The 15167-nt window shown below is 30.8% G+C and overlaps 3 protein-coding genes across 3 annotated transcripts in view; 1 reads left to right on the top strand and 2 right to left on the bottom strand.

Moving 5' to 3' along the window:
* The first annotated feature begins 22 nt into the window (after window positions 1-22).
* LOC124500145 (18S rRNA (guanine-N(7))-methyltransferase) lies at window positions 23-1312 on the top strand. The gene is made up of 4 exons (XM_047064185.2): window positions 23-161; window positions 221-338; window positions 402-439; window positions 502-1312. The coding sequence occupies exons 2-4, from the start codon at window positions 303-305 to the stop codon at window positions 1277-1279; spliced, it is 852 nt and encodes a 283-aa protein (XP_046920141.2). The 5' UTR covers window positions 23-161; window positions 221-302; the 3' UTR covers window positions 1280-1312.
* CSN8 (COP9 signalosome subunit 8) lies at window positions 1273-2104 on the bottom strand. The gene is made up of 3 exons (XM_047064186.2): window positions 1879-2104; window positions 1637-1818; window positions 1273-1569 (listed from the first exon to the last, which is right to left on the bottom strand). Exons 1-3 carry the CDS (start codon window positions 2019-2021, stop codon window positions 1313-1315), a joined length of 582 nt encoding a protein of 193 aa, XP_046920142.1. The 5' UTR covers window positions 2022-2104; the 3' UTR covers window positions 1273-1312.
* A 4332-nt stretch (window positions 2105-6436) lies between these two features.
* The window catches only part of LOC124491146 (uncharacterized), a 36301-nt gene continuing 27570 nt past the window's right edge, over window positions 6437-15167 (bottom strand). Inside the window, exons 4-5 of the mRNA XM_075728759.1 lie at window positions 8415-10904; window positions 6437-8287 (exon numbers count right to left, since the gene is read on the bottom strand). Of these exons, the coding sequence (XP_075584874.1) occupies window positions 8022-8287; window positions 8415-10773 (2625 nt within the window). The 5' untranslated portion in view covers window positions 10774-10904 and the 3' untranslated portion in view covers window positions 6437-8021. The remainder of the gene's footprint in view (window positions 8288-8414; window positions 10905-15167) is intronic.

The following is a 15167-nucleotide window of genomic DNA, read 5'->3' as shown; positions in this document are numbered from 1 at the left end:
ATTGATTAAAAACTATATCTCAGCGTCACTGATGCATTGTGGAAGTTAAGGACAAGTGCGTCATACTTGCCAGTCTAAAGATAATTTCTGTCTTCTTATCCGAATAAGTGATAATTTGAATCTTTCTATTCTCCACTAGTTGTACTAGACTAGTTCTATAGGTGATACATTAAATAAAAATTTAAAAAACATTATGTCATTATGTCTATGAACGGTACAGAAACGTGACCAACTCGAACCATGTGTGTTTATGATTCCAGGAACTGAATCCAGAATTATCAACAACAAAAACATCGTTGATCATGTCTCGTCCTGAGCATCAGGCCCCACCAGAAATTGTAATTATTTTTATTCGACTTTAATGATGATATCTTTTAATTTCCATTTTTTTCCATGAACAGTTTTACAATGAATTAGAAGCTAAAAAATATACGCGAAAGTATGTATTTCAAAAAATTTTTTTTATCAATCTGTATTTTACTAATTTCATTTCTTCCATAGTACTCGAATTATCGAGATTCAATCATCGATGAGCGAAAGAGCAATAGAATTATTAGCGCTACCAGATGATGGACAACCAAAATATCTTCTCGATCTTGGTTGTGGATCCGGATTGAGTGGTGAAGTTTTGGAAGAAAACGGTCATTATTGGATCGGTTTAGATATCAGTTCAGCAATGTTGGATGTAAGTCGTGAACGTGAATGCGAAACTGGTGATACTATTCAGATGGATCTTGGTCATGGCCTTCCATTTCGTGCAGGTACTTTTGATGGTGCCATATCTATTTCGGCCCTACAATGGCTATGCAATGTCGATAAACGTGGCCAAAAGCCCGGAAAACGTCTATCAAAATTATTCTCATCATTGTATGCATGTTTATCACGTGGTGCCAAAGCAGTGTTTCAATTTTATCCAGAAAATAGTGATCAAATTGAATTGATAACCAAAACAGCTATGAAAGCTGGTTTTTATGGTGGCTTGGTCATTGATTTTCCCAACAGTAGTAAAGCGAAAAAAGTCTTTCTCGTATTATTCACCGGTGTTGCACCACAATCTATGCCAAAAGCATTGGGAACTGGTGATGATGAAGATGTTCATGTTCCAAGTACGGTCGATTATGATTCAAAACGAGAACGAATTCGTAATGCAAAAAATGCAAAAGTACCTATTAAATCTCGACAATGGATTATGGATAAAAAAGATCGATACCGAAGACAAGGTAAAGATGTTCGTGATAATAGTAAATATACAGGCCGAAGGCGGTGTGGCCGTTTTTGATAAATGAATAAAAAAAAAATTTATTTACAAAAATCAATTTTCAAGAAATGATACCAATTCTGTTAATTTGATCATTAAATCATCGAATGTTGCATTCGATGAATCGTCCATCGTGTTTGGCATCTTTTTCGGTGTAACAAATTTAGTCTCACAATCATATTGCCAACCAAGTGTATGAATCTTTTCAATTGTTTGCGTTTCATCATATCCAAGAAATGATGAAACAACATCAAGACGAATGGAACTATAAGCTTTGCCAATCAGATTCAGCATACGATTACGAGTTGCTTCTGTAGGTGTTAAAATAAAGTTTAAAAATTAAATAATAATGATGATGATGATATATGAAATACAGACCTTTGATACAATTCATTATGTTATTAAGATGAAGTGGCCATTCAACCGAATCAACTAATGCATAAATATCCGATAATTCACGTTTAAATAATTTAACGCCAACATTCCAAACGGCTTGTATTTCGGAATTACTTTGTTTGATTTCATTTGGTATACGTTTCCATAAAAGTTTAGCATTCGGTCTGACGTTGAATATATTCAATGATTATTTGTAATATAAGATGATAAAATATTTAACTTACAAATCATGGATGAGCAAATAGATGGCTAATAATTGTCCATAAATTTGTGGAGAAGCCGGACCATTCATGGCGGCATTCAATTCTTGACGTTCAAGACTTGAAACCAAACTTTTATAATTGGAAATCATGTCCATTTCATTCATTTTTTTGTCTCAAATGTCAGATTTGGTTTGGATTGATTGAAAATCTTCATCAAATAAAACAATGAACATGATGATTGTCAACAAACACCTAAACGAGCCATTGTTGGTGGATATAGTCGCTTTGAAAATTTATTCACATTTCTATCGCGCCATGAAATAACATCATTCGAATCTAGGATTCTAAAAATAAAGAGAAAATAATTTCATTATGATCCATATCATAACCATAATCATGATGAAAACAATAATATATAGATGAGTGCCTCGAGCCAAATCCATAAACAACAACAATAACAACAAAATGCATTGTTGAACCAAAAATAGACATCATCCAGGGCAATGACAGTATTCATTCAAATACATTAAACATACAAGATATTTTTATTCCTCAAAAAAAAAAAAATTCTTGATTCACAATTCATCAATTCGATATGGACACATGAAAGTTTTACAATTATCCAGATGTGTCAGTAACCAAATTCAGAAATGATTTTAGTCTGTCAGACAGATGGCGGATATTGTGTTACACACATGCACGCACACACATAGCTTATAGTGAATCTAATTATCATTTGAATTTCTATTCTTTTCACATACATGGATAATCTCCCTTTCTAAATAAATTTCATTTATATTGACCTCTCTTGTTGTTGTTATTATTATTTTAATATTAAAGTCTCAATTGATTGAAAGAGAATATACAAAAAAAAAATAATTTGAAATGACTAAATTGAATTCAATATATTTTGATTAAGTCTAAATGAATGTCCAATTGTTATAATATATTGTATTTACTATACAATTGTGTGTGTGTGTGTATATGAATACAGTAAACATTGGAAATTAGAAAATAAAAAAGGATGTTCTTGTCAACAATGTTTATTGTCGAAGGTCAATCATTTCAGATCTCATCTATTCAATTCAATTCATTCATGTATTTGGTAAAATGATCATTAGTTTGTTTGTAACCAATTTACGATTGGCTTGTCATATTGAAAACGAACTTTGAACGTTTTGGATCCGAAATAGGGACAAGAAAAAAAAACTTCAAGTGTGTGTGTGTGTGTTTGTGTCCAAAGATAGAAATGACATAAAGTGAAATTATTCATTAATTCATTTTTTGTTGTTGTTGTTGTTGTTATTCCAACAAAAAAAAATTGAATAAATTAATGTAAATTGATCAACGACCAAAACAAGAACATTTCCGTATCCAATAAATGTGATGACATGAACTTGTGACATTTGTGGTCATTTCTTTTGCCTGCATTTCATTTTTCATACAGTCAAAGTTCATTGAATGAAATATGTGTGTGTGTGTGTGTGTGTGTTAGAAAGACTGAGAAGCAGAGAGAAGCCAAAAAAAAGATCAAAATCTGATGAAGCGCGAGTTAATTAGCTCAACTTTTATCGTATTTGTGTCTTTCTTTTCCTATTTGATAATGACATTGGCAATAATGATGATGATGATGATGGTAAGAAAAAAAAACACTGCTGTACCACAACAATTCGAGATGACAAAAAAAAATAATATTTACTTAATTAACATTGTTTTGAAGGTAAAAAAAAGAACAAAATCGAATGTGTGTGTGTTCGTGCATGCATGTTTGTGTGTGTGTGTGTGTGTGTGGGATCAAATATCTAACACATTTGAATATTCTCTCTCTCTCTCCCAATAAACATCATCTCATCATTATTGGTCATGGATATCAATCAAAATTTAAATTATTGAACTTTTTGTTTTCTCTCCATTTAATTGAAAATCGTGCACACAATATATGTGAATGTGTTACTGGATTTTATCATCATCATCATCATCATTAACCAATATATTGATGAATGATTCACTCGTGATTCGAATCTAATGTTGTTCAAGGAGGTTGTTTAAAAATCTTAAATTGAAAATGAAATGAAACGTAACGAAATATCATTATCATTATTTTTCAATATATGATAAAGAATAGTAAATTAAGGAAGAGAATCGTTGTTGTTGTTGTTGCCAATTGAAAAAAAAATCGTTGGCGTTATTCATTGTTCAATCTAAAACACACACACACACACATGCATGCATGCAATCTAAAGGTTTGGTTCTTCTATGAATTGGCACAATAACAACAACAACAACAACAACAACGGCAATCATAATTACGAATTTTTTTTTCTTCTATTTTGCCAATTACACAAAGAGTGGTAAAATAAGGATTCTTTTCATTGTTGTTGTTGTTGCTGAACGGATGAATAATGTTTTTTTCTTACGTATCGATAACATTTTATATGAAAAAAAGGAAAAATTTTGTTACTTTAATTGCATATTTGGTTTGAACACCAATAAAACACCACCATGGAAAAGAAATCTTGGCTATTTTGTATTGATTAAAATCATGAAATCAACAGTAGATTATTATTATTATTAAGATTTATTCAAATAAGAATGAAATTGACTGAACAAGGATATAAATATTCGTTTTTTGTCTTATGTAAAAAAAAAAAAAATTTTTGTTTGTTCGATTTGAATTTGCGTGCCATTGGCACATTATCTTCAATCGGAATCCCCTCTCCCTTTTCTCTATTGTTTGAGTGTTTTTGTGTGCATGGTCATATATATCTATATGACACACCGATAACATATATAGATATACAGAATGCCTAATTGGCCTTACTGATGATGATGATAGTGGTGGTGGTGGTGGTGATGGTGATGGCAATGATAATGATGATGATTATTATTATGGCCAAATCGAAATGTTTCGTTTTTCATCATTTCATTTTTGATACAAACGAATGAAAAAAAAAAATCTATTGACATTCGAAAAATATAAAAGAAACAAATGAAAAAAGTAAAATAATAATGGAATAATCATCACGCACTAAATTGTACCATATATACCAGAATATCGAATGATGATGATGATGATCATCATCATCATCATGAACATAGAATGTTATGGGAACGATTTTTATTCTCATCGAGATGTACGGGTGTGCACACATACACACACACACACACACACACACACAAAAGGAGAGGCCCGAATGGAATGAATGATTCTCAAATTATTCGATCACATTCACACAAGTACCAGAATGAAACAAAACCAAATACAAAAAAAAATCGGTATTGTTTCATTGTTTTATGTGACAAAGACAAACAAATAACAAACGAAAAAAAAAACAATAATGGGCGTATGTTGGTATGTCAATTCTGTACACACACACACACACACCAAAAAAAAAACAATGACCAACCGAATTGTAATTTGATGAATTTTTATCTCTCCCTTTCTTTCTCATTAGTTACTCTACGAAAACAAAAACATCGATATTATCCAATTACAATAACACCTTCGATTGTATTATTTTATTGTAACATGAAACAAAAATATGTTAATATTCCATAATCGACCAGATTGGTAAAAGATTTTTTTGTTTTGTTTTTGTTTTTGTTTCGTGAATTGAATTGACAATAATATCTCTCTCTCTCTCTCTCTCTCTCGCATAATTGACGAACATCATCATCATCATCTTATTAAGATGATTATTATAAAAGGATGAAAGATAAACTTAAAAGATCATGATGAATGTTGGCCATAGAAAATACTTGATGTTGATGTCACGATGCTATATAATCCAACAACAACAACAACAATCACATGGTTAATCAAGATGTGAATTTTTTTTTTGTATTCATAAATATGTGTAATTTTATCCATGGTGAAAAACAATAATTTATCATCATCATCATCATTGTAATCTCCTACCACTACTTTTTTTTATCTAATTTTCAAACATTTTATCAAATCAAAAATCATTCATAAATTATGTACGAGAAAAAAAAACATCATTCACAATTTTACATTATCAACAAAATGAAGATCGATTTTTTTTTGTTTCTAAAATCAAGTTTCCTGGAAACAAAAAAAAACAACAACAACGAGAGAATTGTATCAAGTTCATTCACACACACACACAGAGACCAAAATGTTCAAAAGTCAAAGTTCGAAAAAAGAAAGAATGAAGTAAGAAACAAAAAAAAAATTAGCTAGATCAATCAAATTTTTTTTAGAAGAAGAAAAAAAAAATTATTCAGGCTTGGCGTTCGGCGTGGTGGTGGTGGTAGAGAGCAGTCTTTATGAGAAAAATTCCTATGAGAATTTTTTTTTTTTTTTTTTTTGCCAGTGTGTGAATATAATGAGAAAATATAATCAGTTTTGGTTTTTTTTTTATTTTCCATAGAAAAAAAACGAATAGTTTTTTATTATTATCATCAATTTTTCATCAAATGATATACAATATATCAATTAAAAATCGATCAGATATATAAAAAAAAAGATGTAATTATGTATGTGTGTGTGTGTGTGGGTGGGTGTGTGCATGTATGAATGGTTAGTGAAAAAAAAAACATTCGATGATGATGATGATGAGCTTTGAATTTATTTATTTATTTATTATGAAACAAACAAACAAGAAATGTCGTTTTTTTATGTGCAAAATGTTCATTATATGAATATGTGAAAAGAATGTATATTCTCGGTGATGATGATGATGATGATGAAATTTATTTCGAATGCAAATATACCGGCCAAGAAGTTAATATTCATGTTAATTAATCAAAGAGTTTCATTCGTTTTAATTGTTTGTTTGTTTTGGTTGTTTTCCACAACACTTATTTGGTTTCCATTATATTTTTTTGTGTATTTGTGTCTGTCTGTGGTAATGGTAATGTTGTATATAAAAAAAAATTGAATGCAGCAACACAATACAAAATTCATCGAACAGAAAAAGAAAAGAAAAAAAAGAAATGTGAAAAAAAACACACAAAAAAACAGAATATATCTACCCAAAAAAAAAAGAAATAGGAACAACGAGACAAAAAAAATGAAAATTTCAACAAAAAAAAAAATTTTTTTTCTTCCATCTCAAAAGAAACAATATTGTTTTTTTGCCCCCTCTTTTTTTCCAAATTCATCCACCAAAGCAAAAAAAAATAAAATTTAATTTCAAAACGAAAAAAAAGAGTGAGTGAATGAGTGAGAGAGAAAGAAAAAGTGAAAACGAAACACAAATAAACACACACAAGTTCAAAAAACAACAATTCATATGTATATGAATATGAATTCAAACGCAAAAACCAAAAATTAATGTCTTGGATTTATGGATTTTTCGGTTTTTCTGTTTTGCTTTGTTTTGCTTTTTTTGGTTCTGTAGCAATAAATTATAAATACAATAATGAAATGAGATAAATTTTTTTGTTGTTGTTGTTGTTGTCGTCTGCTATGTTACAAATGTATCAATCTTATATGACTGTGTGCATGTGTATGTGTCTGATGCAAACTTGTTGTGGTCAATCGATATTGGCCATATTGAATATGTATATATTGATGATAATGATGATAAATGAATTGAAGATGAACATGGATGCATGAATGAATGAATGAATGAAATTAGCTTTCGGTTAGTCATTGAACATTATTTAAGCATTATATATACCAAATATGGTGAATATGGAAAAAAGAAAATCAAAAATACAAATGTAGCAAATATGATGTAAATGCATTTTTAGAAATATTTATGAAATCATCATGATATATATGAAAAATATAAAAGCGAACAAATTGAGAAAGAGATCGATTTTTTTTTTTGCTTTTTATGTACAATAACAAAATGGTGATGATGATGATGAAAAATTGTTTCATGTGTGTGGTGCGTGTGTGTGTGGATAATTGAAAAAAAACGAAATATAATTCTTCGAATTATAAATTTATATGAAAGGCGCCAATTTTTTTTTCTTCTTTTCAATGATTCGATAATTATTTCAAATAAAAAAGAATTAAAATAGAAAAAAAAATCATTTGACAATTTGGTCGTCGGTAGGAAATTGAGATTATTGTTCATTTGTTGTCGTTGTAATTAAATGTGTCCAAAATAAACAACTAAAAATCATCAATGAACATATGAGGTGGGTATTTTTGTTTTTGATTCATCTCTTATCATCATCAATAATAATTAACTTGAAACAGTTGTTGTGGCTCTTGATTGAATGCCATTTGTTGTTGATAGAATTGCATTCGTTGCTGTTCCATTTGTTGATGTTGGTGTTTGATGTCTTTTCATATGTAAGGCTAGATGATCAGAACGAGAAAAACATCGTTCACAATGTTTACATTTAAATGGTTTACTTCCGGTGTGTTTACGAAAATGTCTTGTTAATTCATCGGAACGAGCAAATCGCCATTCACAACCTTGCCATGTACATTGATATGGCTTTTCACCTGTGTGTTTTTTTTTTTTTTTTTTTTTTTTGAGAAAACAAAACAAATAACGATAAAATTAATAATCATGTTAGCTAAACGATCGATCAATCAAACGATGAATGATCGAATGAAATCATCATCATACCTGTATGTGTTCGTTGATGTGCTTTTAAATGTGATGATTTTGTATAGACTTTTTTACAGCCATTAAATAGGCACTTATGAATACGACGTTTACCATCGGCTGAAATGATCGTACTCGATATCGTATTCGCACCTGTCGCTGATGTTGTTGTCGTTGATGTTGTTGTTGCTGTTGTTGTTGTAATTACATTGGATAATGAATCCGTAATATTATTATTCATTGTTATCGAACATGAATTGGTCGTTGTTTGTGTACCAATAATGGCGACATCTCCATTGATCACTAGACGATTCGGTGATGATGATGATGATGATGATGATGATGGTGATGGTGACGAAGATGATGATGAACATGAAAATGATGACGATGATGATGATGATGATGATGAAGATGATGAAACCGAATTTGATTTATTACGAGAACGATATGCTACTGTTTGACCATTCGATGATCGTGATGGTGATGTTGATTTTTTATTTGATTTCATTGTTGGATTGTTAGGCTGTTGTTGTTGCGGTTGTTGCGGCTGTGGATGATGATTGATCAACATTGTTGTTTGGGCAGTATCAATATTGGAAGAATTTAATTGTATTGCAATTGTAGCCGATTGTGGTAACAATGCATTATTATTCATAGCTATCGAATTGATAGCTGTTCCATTATTATTATTTGGTACAATATTGACCGATGTAGTCGATATTGGTACTAATACAGGATTCGATATTGGATTCTGATGTGTAAGGAAACCATTCATGGTGGATGTTTGTGGTAAATTATTCGGTATCGGTGTCGTTGTTGTCAATGATGTTGCCGTTGTTGTGGTGGCCATTAATTTTTGTTGTTGCGGTTGATGTTGACGATTAATGAGATCAGAAGAAAATGGTCGTTTTCTTTGTTGCTGTTGACGTTCGGGTGATGTTGGTGGCGTCAATGAACCAAATAAAACGGAACCATTTTGTATTATTGTTGTTGTTGATGTTGTGCCACATTGCTGTTGTTGTTGTTGTTGTTGATGATGATGATGATGATGATGATTCGTCAACAATGTCGGTTGACCATTACGAATCGGCGAAGACAATGCCAATAATTCATCTAGACTAGGTGAACGTAATTTAGTTTGATGAACACCGGTAGCGATATTGTTTGTTGATAATTGTTGTTGTTGTGTAGGTATACCAAGCAAACGTACAGTTGTAGTCGTTGCTGCCGTTGGACCATTCATCATAATCGATGAAGTAGTTGTTATCGTTGTTCCATTAGTGGTAACTTTTGCAATAATATTTGTTTGATGACAGCCATCTGATTTTGTTTCATTGAATCCACCACCATTATTATATATGACCGGATGAATATTCGAAAAACGTTGACTTATAACGTTCATAGATGATGATGATGATGAAGAAGAAGAGGATGGTTGTATATCCGTAGATTTAGTTAACATTTCTGTTTGTCTACATTTGGTTGCAAACATTTCTTTATGAAGATGATGATGATGATGACCAGATATCGATTGTATTGATTTCGAACATAAATTATTATTATTAATATCATCATCATTTGATGATGATGAGGAGGAAGAAGGTGTTTGTGTGACTGTTTTGGTAAATTGATTATCAAAAACGATTCCACCGGATTGTTGTTGTTCATTGGTCGTCGTTTCATCCATTGGCCAATCACCATTCGATGATGATGAAGATGATAATGATGATGAAGGCGTCATATAGGAAGCAGAAGATGATTGATGATTAAAATGATACGGATGAACATTTCCGTTATTGGCCGGTATTATTGAAAATAGCTCTTTCACCTGAGATTCAATACCATTAAAATGTATTGATTGCTGTTGATGGGTTATTATAGGCGGTGTCGGTGATGAGGATGATGATGAACTAATAAATGAAACAGATGAAGAACTAGTAGATGATTTTTCATCATCACCATCTAAAGATTTATTGCTTTCACCATCTGATGTAACCAATGATGATGATGAACCACCGATACCAATCATCATTGGTTTTATTTGAAAATTGTGATTTTTATTATTATTATTATTATTATTATTATTATCATTGGCCATAATTAACGGTGATTGAGCCATAATAGAATCTAGATTAGATATGGCAATCATTGTATCACTATTGATCATCATCGATGGTGATGGTGATGATGATGACGATGAAGATGGCGATGATGATGATGATGCTGAAGATGATGATGTATTACTAAGGACGGTATCCCAAAATGGTGTTGGCACCACCATCATGTTGCTGTTGTTGTTGTTGTTGCTATAATCATTCAATGATGATGACGATGATGAATGATAGTTTGATGATAATGATCCATTTTTAATATTTCTCATAATGGTACCATTGACGGTTTTGTTGTTGTTGTTGTTGTCGTTGTTGTTATTACCGTCGTCGTCGTCGTCTTCGTCTGTGACAATAATGATTTTGGTTCATCTTTTAGATATCGTTCCAATTCGAGCATAGTCTATATTTATATGATGAGAAAGAAGGAAAAAAAAGTTCATTAGTATTTTTTCTAGTTATTTTTTTTTATCAAAATAATTATATCAGTAATTACACCCATCATTTCATCATCATCATGATCATCATGATCATCATCGTTAACCATAACACCAAGGTGATTATCATTAGCCAAAACAAGACAACAACAACAACAACAACAACAAAAACTTGTACAAATTGACAAACAAAGTAAAACTTTTTTTGTTCTCTATTTATCCCATTTTATTGGTCATTGAAACTTGAATTATTCTTTGTATATTTCTGTCTACCCCTGTGTGTGCCTGGTTGCTTATGTTGTGTATGTTTTTCAATGACAATTCCCAATTGTGTGACCATTGTTGTTGTTGTTGTTGTTGAGATGGAGATTATTATTATCATCATCATTGCAGCAGTCTAATGTTATGGGCCTAAAAAACGTTAACTCGTTTTGATCGTCGTTGACAGAATGATGATGATGATGATCATCATCATCATGATCATTATGTAAAATTATTATCATCATCATCATCATCATGGGCACGTAATAATAGTGGGGACACATTCGTGAATTTATTCATTCATTCATTCATGGTAAAAGCAATGATGACAATAAATATTTTTTTTTCTTTGAAAAAAAATATTCAAGAATGATGATGATGATGATGATGACAATCAAGAAGAAAAAGAACCTAAAGTACGTTATAATAAAATATAAAAAAAAACTTTTTTTTCTTTTCTGGTTTTCTAGGTTGTCGCCCGGGTATATTCTTGTTTTTTTTTGTCCGATTCGGTCCATATGTGTGTGTGTGTGTGCGTTTCTGGTCTAGTCAAACAACAACAACAAAAGAACGAAAAAGAGTCAACGAACCGAGACAATAACAATCAAACATTTTTTTTGTATGTGTGTGTGTGTGTGTGTGTGTATGTGATTGATTCAACATATGCACGGCATATGTTGGAAAATAGATGATGATAACTATAGAGAATGAGAAAGAAACATGAATGTTTTCCCATCCATATACAGCAAGAATTATACAATTATTACAATGTGTGGATTGAAATCGACCACCACCACCACCATCACCAGAATCAATTAGACAAAAAATAAAACATGTACCCAAACATTCAGATAATAATATCAAAAAATTGTCAAATTGATCAGGTGGTGGTGGCGGTGGTGGTGTTTTGAATTTTTTTTTTTATATTTGTATCAAGCAAAAAAAAGGACAAAATTAATGATGATGATAATAGTTGACCGAAGATTGTGAAATTGTTTGCCAATGTTTTTTTTTCTGAGTCAAAAATTGATTGTGTGTGTGTGTGTGTGTTTGTTTGTAGACATTGCCATAAACAAAACAAAACAAAAAAAAAACAAAAGAAAAATAATACTATCAACATGTGGTCATCAACATCAACATCATGATCATAGCTAGGAAAAAAAACTGATCGATAAATCTGTTGAAATGGCAACAATGTCATATCGATAATTGATTTTATCAATCATCATCATCATAAAAGACATTCGCCTTTGTCATTATCATTATCAATCATCATCATCATCATCAGGCCATATCCTTTTCTCTCATATCATCGATTAAATCAAATTGATCGAAGGACAAATAAAGTCTGTCTATTGGCTAATGTCTTTTTCTCTCTTCAAGCAAGACTTTTTCGTCAACAATTTCATCATTTCCGTTTTATTTATACATATATAAAATTTATGAGAATAAATATCCAATGAGAATTGAATCTTATCTATTTATTGAATAAGTCTGCAATTCTTGATTTGCCGTTATCGCATTCAATACAGATAGACAAATGAATGAATATGAAAAACAAAAAAAAAATAAAAGTAATGCAATATAAATGATGACAGCAAAGAATAATAAAGTTGCATCAAATCTTTCAGCAATTTTGGTCTGCAACGAAAAAAAAAACAAAAACCGAAAAAAATCATTGAGTCTGCGAAGAATTGAATTTTTAGTTTTGGTTGTGAAGCTATCTCTCTATTTTTTTCTGGCTTCTCGCCTTTTTTTTACAGCATCATATGACTTGGCCATGAACCCTAAATTGCCAGGTCATTTATAAGCATTCTATCTAGCTTATTCTTGCATGTGTGTGTGTGTGAGTGTTGCCGAAAAAATTTGCTATGTTTAGGTTGTTGTTGTTGTTGTTGTTAATGTGCTTGCCTGATTGCTTCAGCAGCAGCAGCAGCAGTCAAGAAAAAATAGTGATCGTGAACATGAAAAATCGAAAAATCCGAAAAAAAATAACAGACTATACTGGGGCCTGGTGCTGAAAATGATGATCAACCGTCGATGCTGATCGAGAGTGTATATATATATTCTTTTGATGATGTTTATGGTGAGAGAAAAAAGGCAGAAGAAATAAAAAAAAAATGAAAATGATTGTTTCTGAATCAAGAACCCAAAAAAAAAGAAAGTAAGAATGAAAGAAAATATATACCAACAAGAAATGATAACAAAGCGGCCAACCGAATAAGAATCGAATTGAATGTTTTTTTTTTTGTTGTTGTTGTTTAAAAAAAAAGAAAGAAAAACTGATGATGATCATATATATCGTCTCTACATTGAATTGGTCTGTCAATGATCGTTCAATGAAGCAAACAGTGAAAAAAAAACAATGCAAAAAAAATGGACCAGAAAATAAAAACAAAACGGAAAACCATTCATAAAACATAAATGTTCGGCGATTCAAGTTTATTTATCGTATATATGGTAATGAAATAAACAACAAGAAATCAAACAAACAAAAAAATCCGTACCGATCATGATGATGATGATGAGAAAAGAAGAGAATCGAATAACAGAATATAATCATATGAAGAAAACTGTGGAATCCTGAATAAGTGAAAAAAAAACAAAAACAGAACGGAAAAAAAATCTCTGGAGAACCAGTTTTTTTTTATTTATAAATAAGAAATTTCTAAACATAAAAATGGACATCATCATCATCATCATCATTGTTGTTGTTGTTGAAATCGTTGAACTTTGTTCGTTCAATCACATCCAAACTTTCCCTGAAGAAATATAACCTTTAACCTTTGCATGCTAAGAATTATTATTATAAATTCAACCATCATCATCATCAAGATGATGGTTGGAAAAATGTATTTCTCTCTCAATGTGTGGGCATCACAAACAACCATTCATTCATCTATTCATCCATTCATTCAAAAATGCGGCCTTATTGACCTGAACGTGAACTTAATAAGAATTCAACGATGAATAAAAAAAAATAAACACATTCAATTGGTTTATTGGATAATCCCTAGTGAGAATTCCTTATTCATTAATTCACAAACATCATTTCAAGGCATCAATAATCATATCAGCAACAAACAAATAAACAAACAAACGATTCTTTATGCCAAGAATCGAATAAAAAAAATAAATTCCATTCATCATCGTCATCATCATCATCACCACATTCTTTCCTTCTACTATTTTTCACATCCATCTAATTAACAAACGAATCTCCAGCAAAAAAAAATCATGAATAGATAGAATAGTTAGAATTAGATGACAAGTGAATGAAATTCAACTACCCCCGTTTTTTTTCCATCTATCTGCTCTGTCGAGAACGAGAACAAGACGATCGATTTTAATCATTCAATGGCAATGCAATGATGTCGACAATCATCAACATTATTATTAACAATGGAAAAAGCAAAAGAAAAAAAGTAATAATTTTACTGAACAAAAGAGAGTTCAATTGAGTGAAATTTTTTTTTTCATTTCATTTTACATTGTGTTTGTGTGTGTGTGTGCTATACCGGAGCTAGAGCCTCACGATATACTACAATCGGGTCAGCATATAATATCCAGATACACACACACACCATACGATAAGATCATAATAAACATTGACTGAATGAATCGCCATCAATTGAATTGAATTCACACAGTACATATCTCTCTGATCACAAGGTCCGGGCTATATTAGGAATATATAGTACACATGGATGAATATATAAAAAAAACACGCGGAACTTTACGTTTTGTATGTAAAAGAGAGCTGGGATGAAATAAATGATAAATTGTTGTTGTTGTTGTTGTTGTTAGCATGCTAAATGCAATTGTTATTTAAGGCTGATGATGTATACCATATAGTTGAATCATTATCATCATCATCATCATTGTTATATTCGTACCATAATTCAGATATAAAAAAAACGAATATATTTGAATGGACCTAAATAGAATAAATTAGATTTAGTAGAAAG

This window comes from Dermatophagoides farinae, chromosome 2, assembly GCF_024713945.1.
Source record: "Dermatophagoides farinae isolate YC_2012a chromosome 2, ASM2471394v1, whole genome shotgun sequence".
In the NCBI taxonomy this organism is placed as follows: Eukaryota; Metazoa; Arthropoda; class Arachnida; order Sarcoptiformes; family Pyroglyphidae; genus Dermatophagoides; species Dermatophagoides farinae.
Note: the sequence above shows the minus strand (reverse complement) of the source record. Positions and strands in the feature narration are given on the sequence as shown.

What these genes read in the sequence shown, in the direction of transcription:
- LOC124500145 (XM_047064185.2), top strand. Translation starts at nt 303, where the DNA reads ATGTCTCGTCCTGAGCATCAGGCCCCACCAGAAATT. An exon ending in ATCAGGCCCCACCAGAAATT is followed by an intron (nt 339 to 401) that starts GTAATTATTTTT and finishes TTCCATGAACAG; the next exon opens with TTTTACAATGAATTAGAAGC. An exon ending in GCTAAAAAATATACGCGAAA is followed by an intron (nt 440 to 501) that starts GTATGTATTTCA and finishes TTTCTTCCATAG; the next exon opens with TACTCGAATTATCGAGATTC.
- CSN8 (XM_047064186.2), bottom strand. Translation starts at nt 2,021, where the DNA reads ATGAATGAAATGGACATGATTTCCAATTATAAAAGTTTGGTTTCAAGT. An exon ending in TATTTGCTCATCCATGATTT is followed by an intron (nt 1,819 to 1,878) that starts GTAAGTTAAATA and finishes ATTCAACGTCAG; the next exon opens with ACCGAATGCTAAACTTTTAT. An exon ending in CATAATGAATTGTATCAAAG is followed by an intron (nt 1,570 to 1,636) that starts GTCTGTATTTCA and finishes TAACACCTACAG; the next exon opens with AAGCAACTCGTAATCGTATG.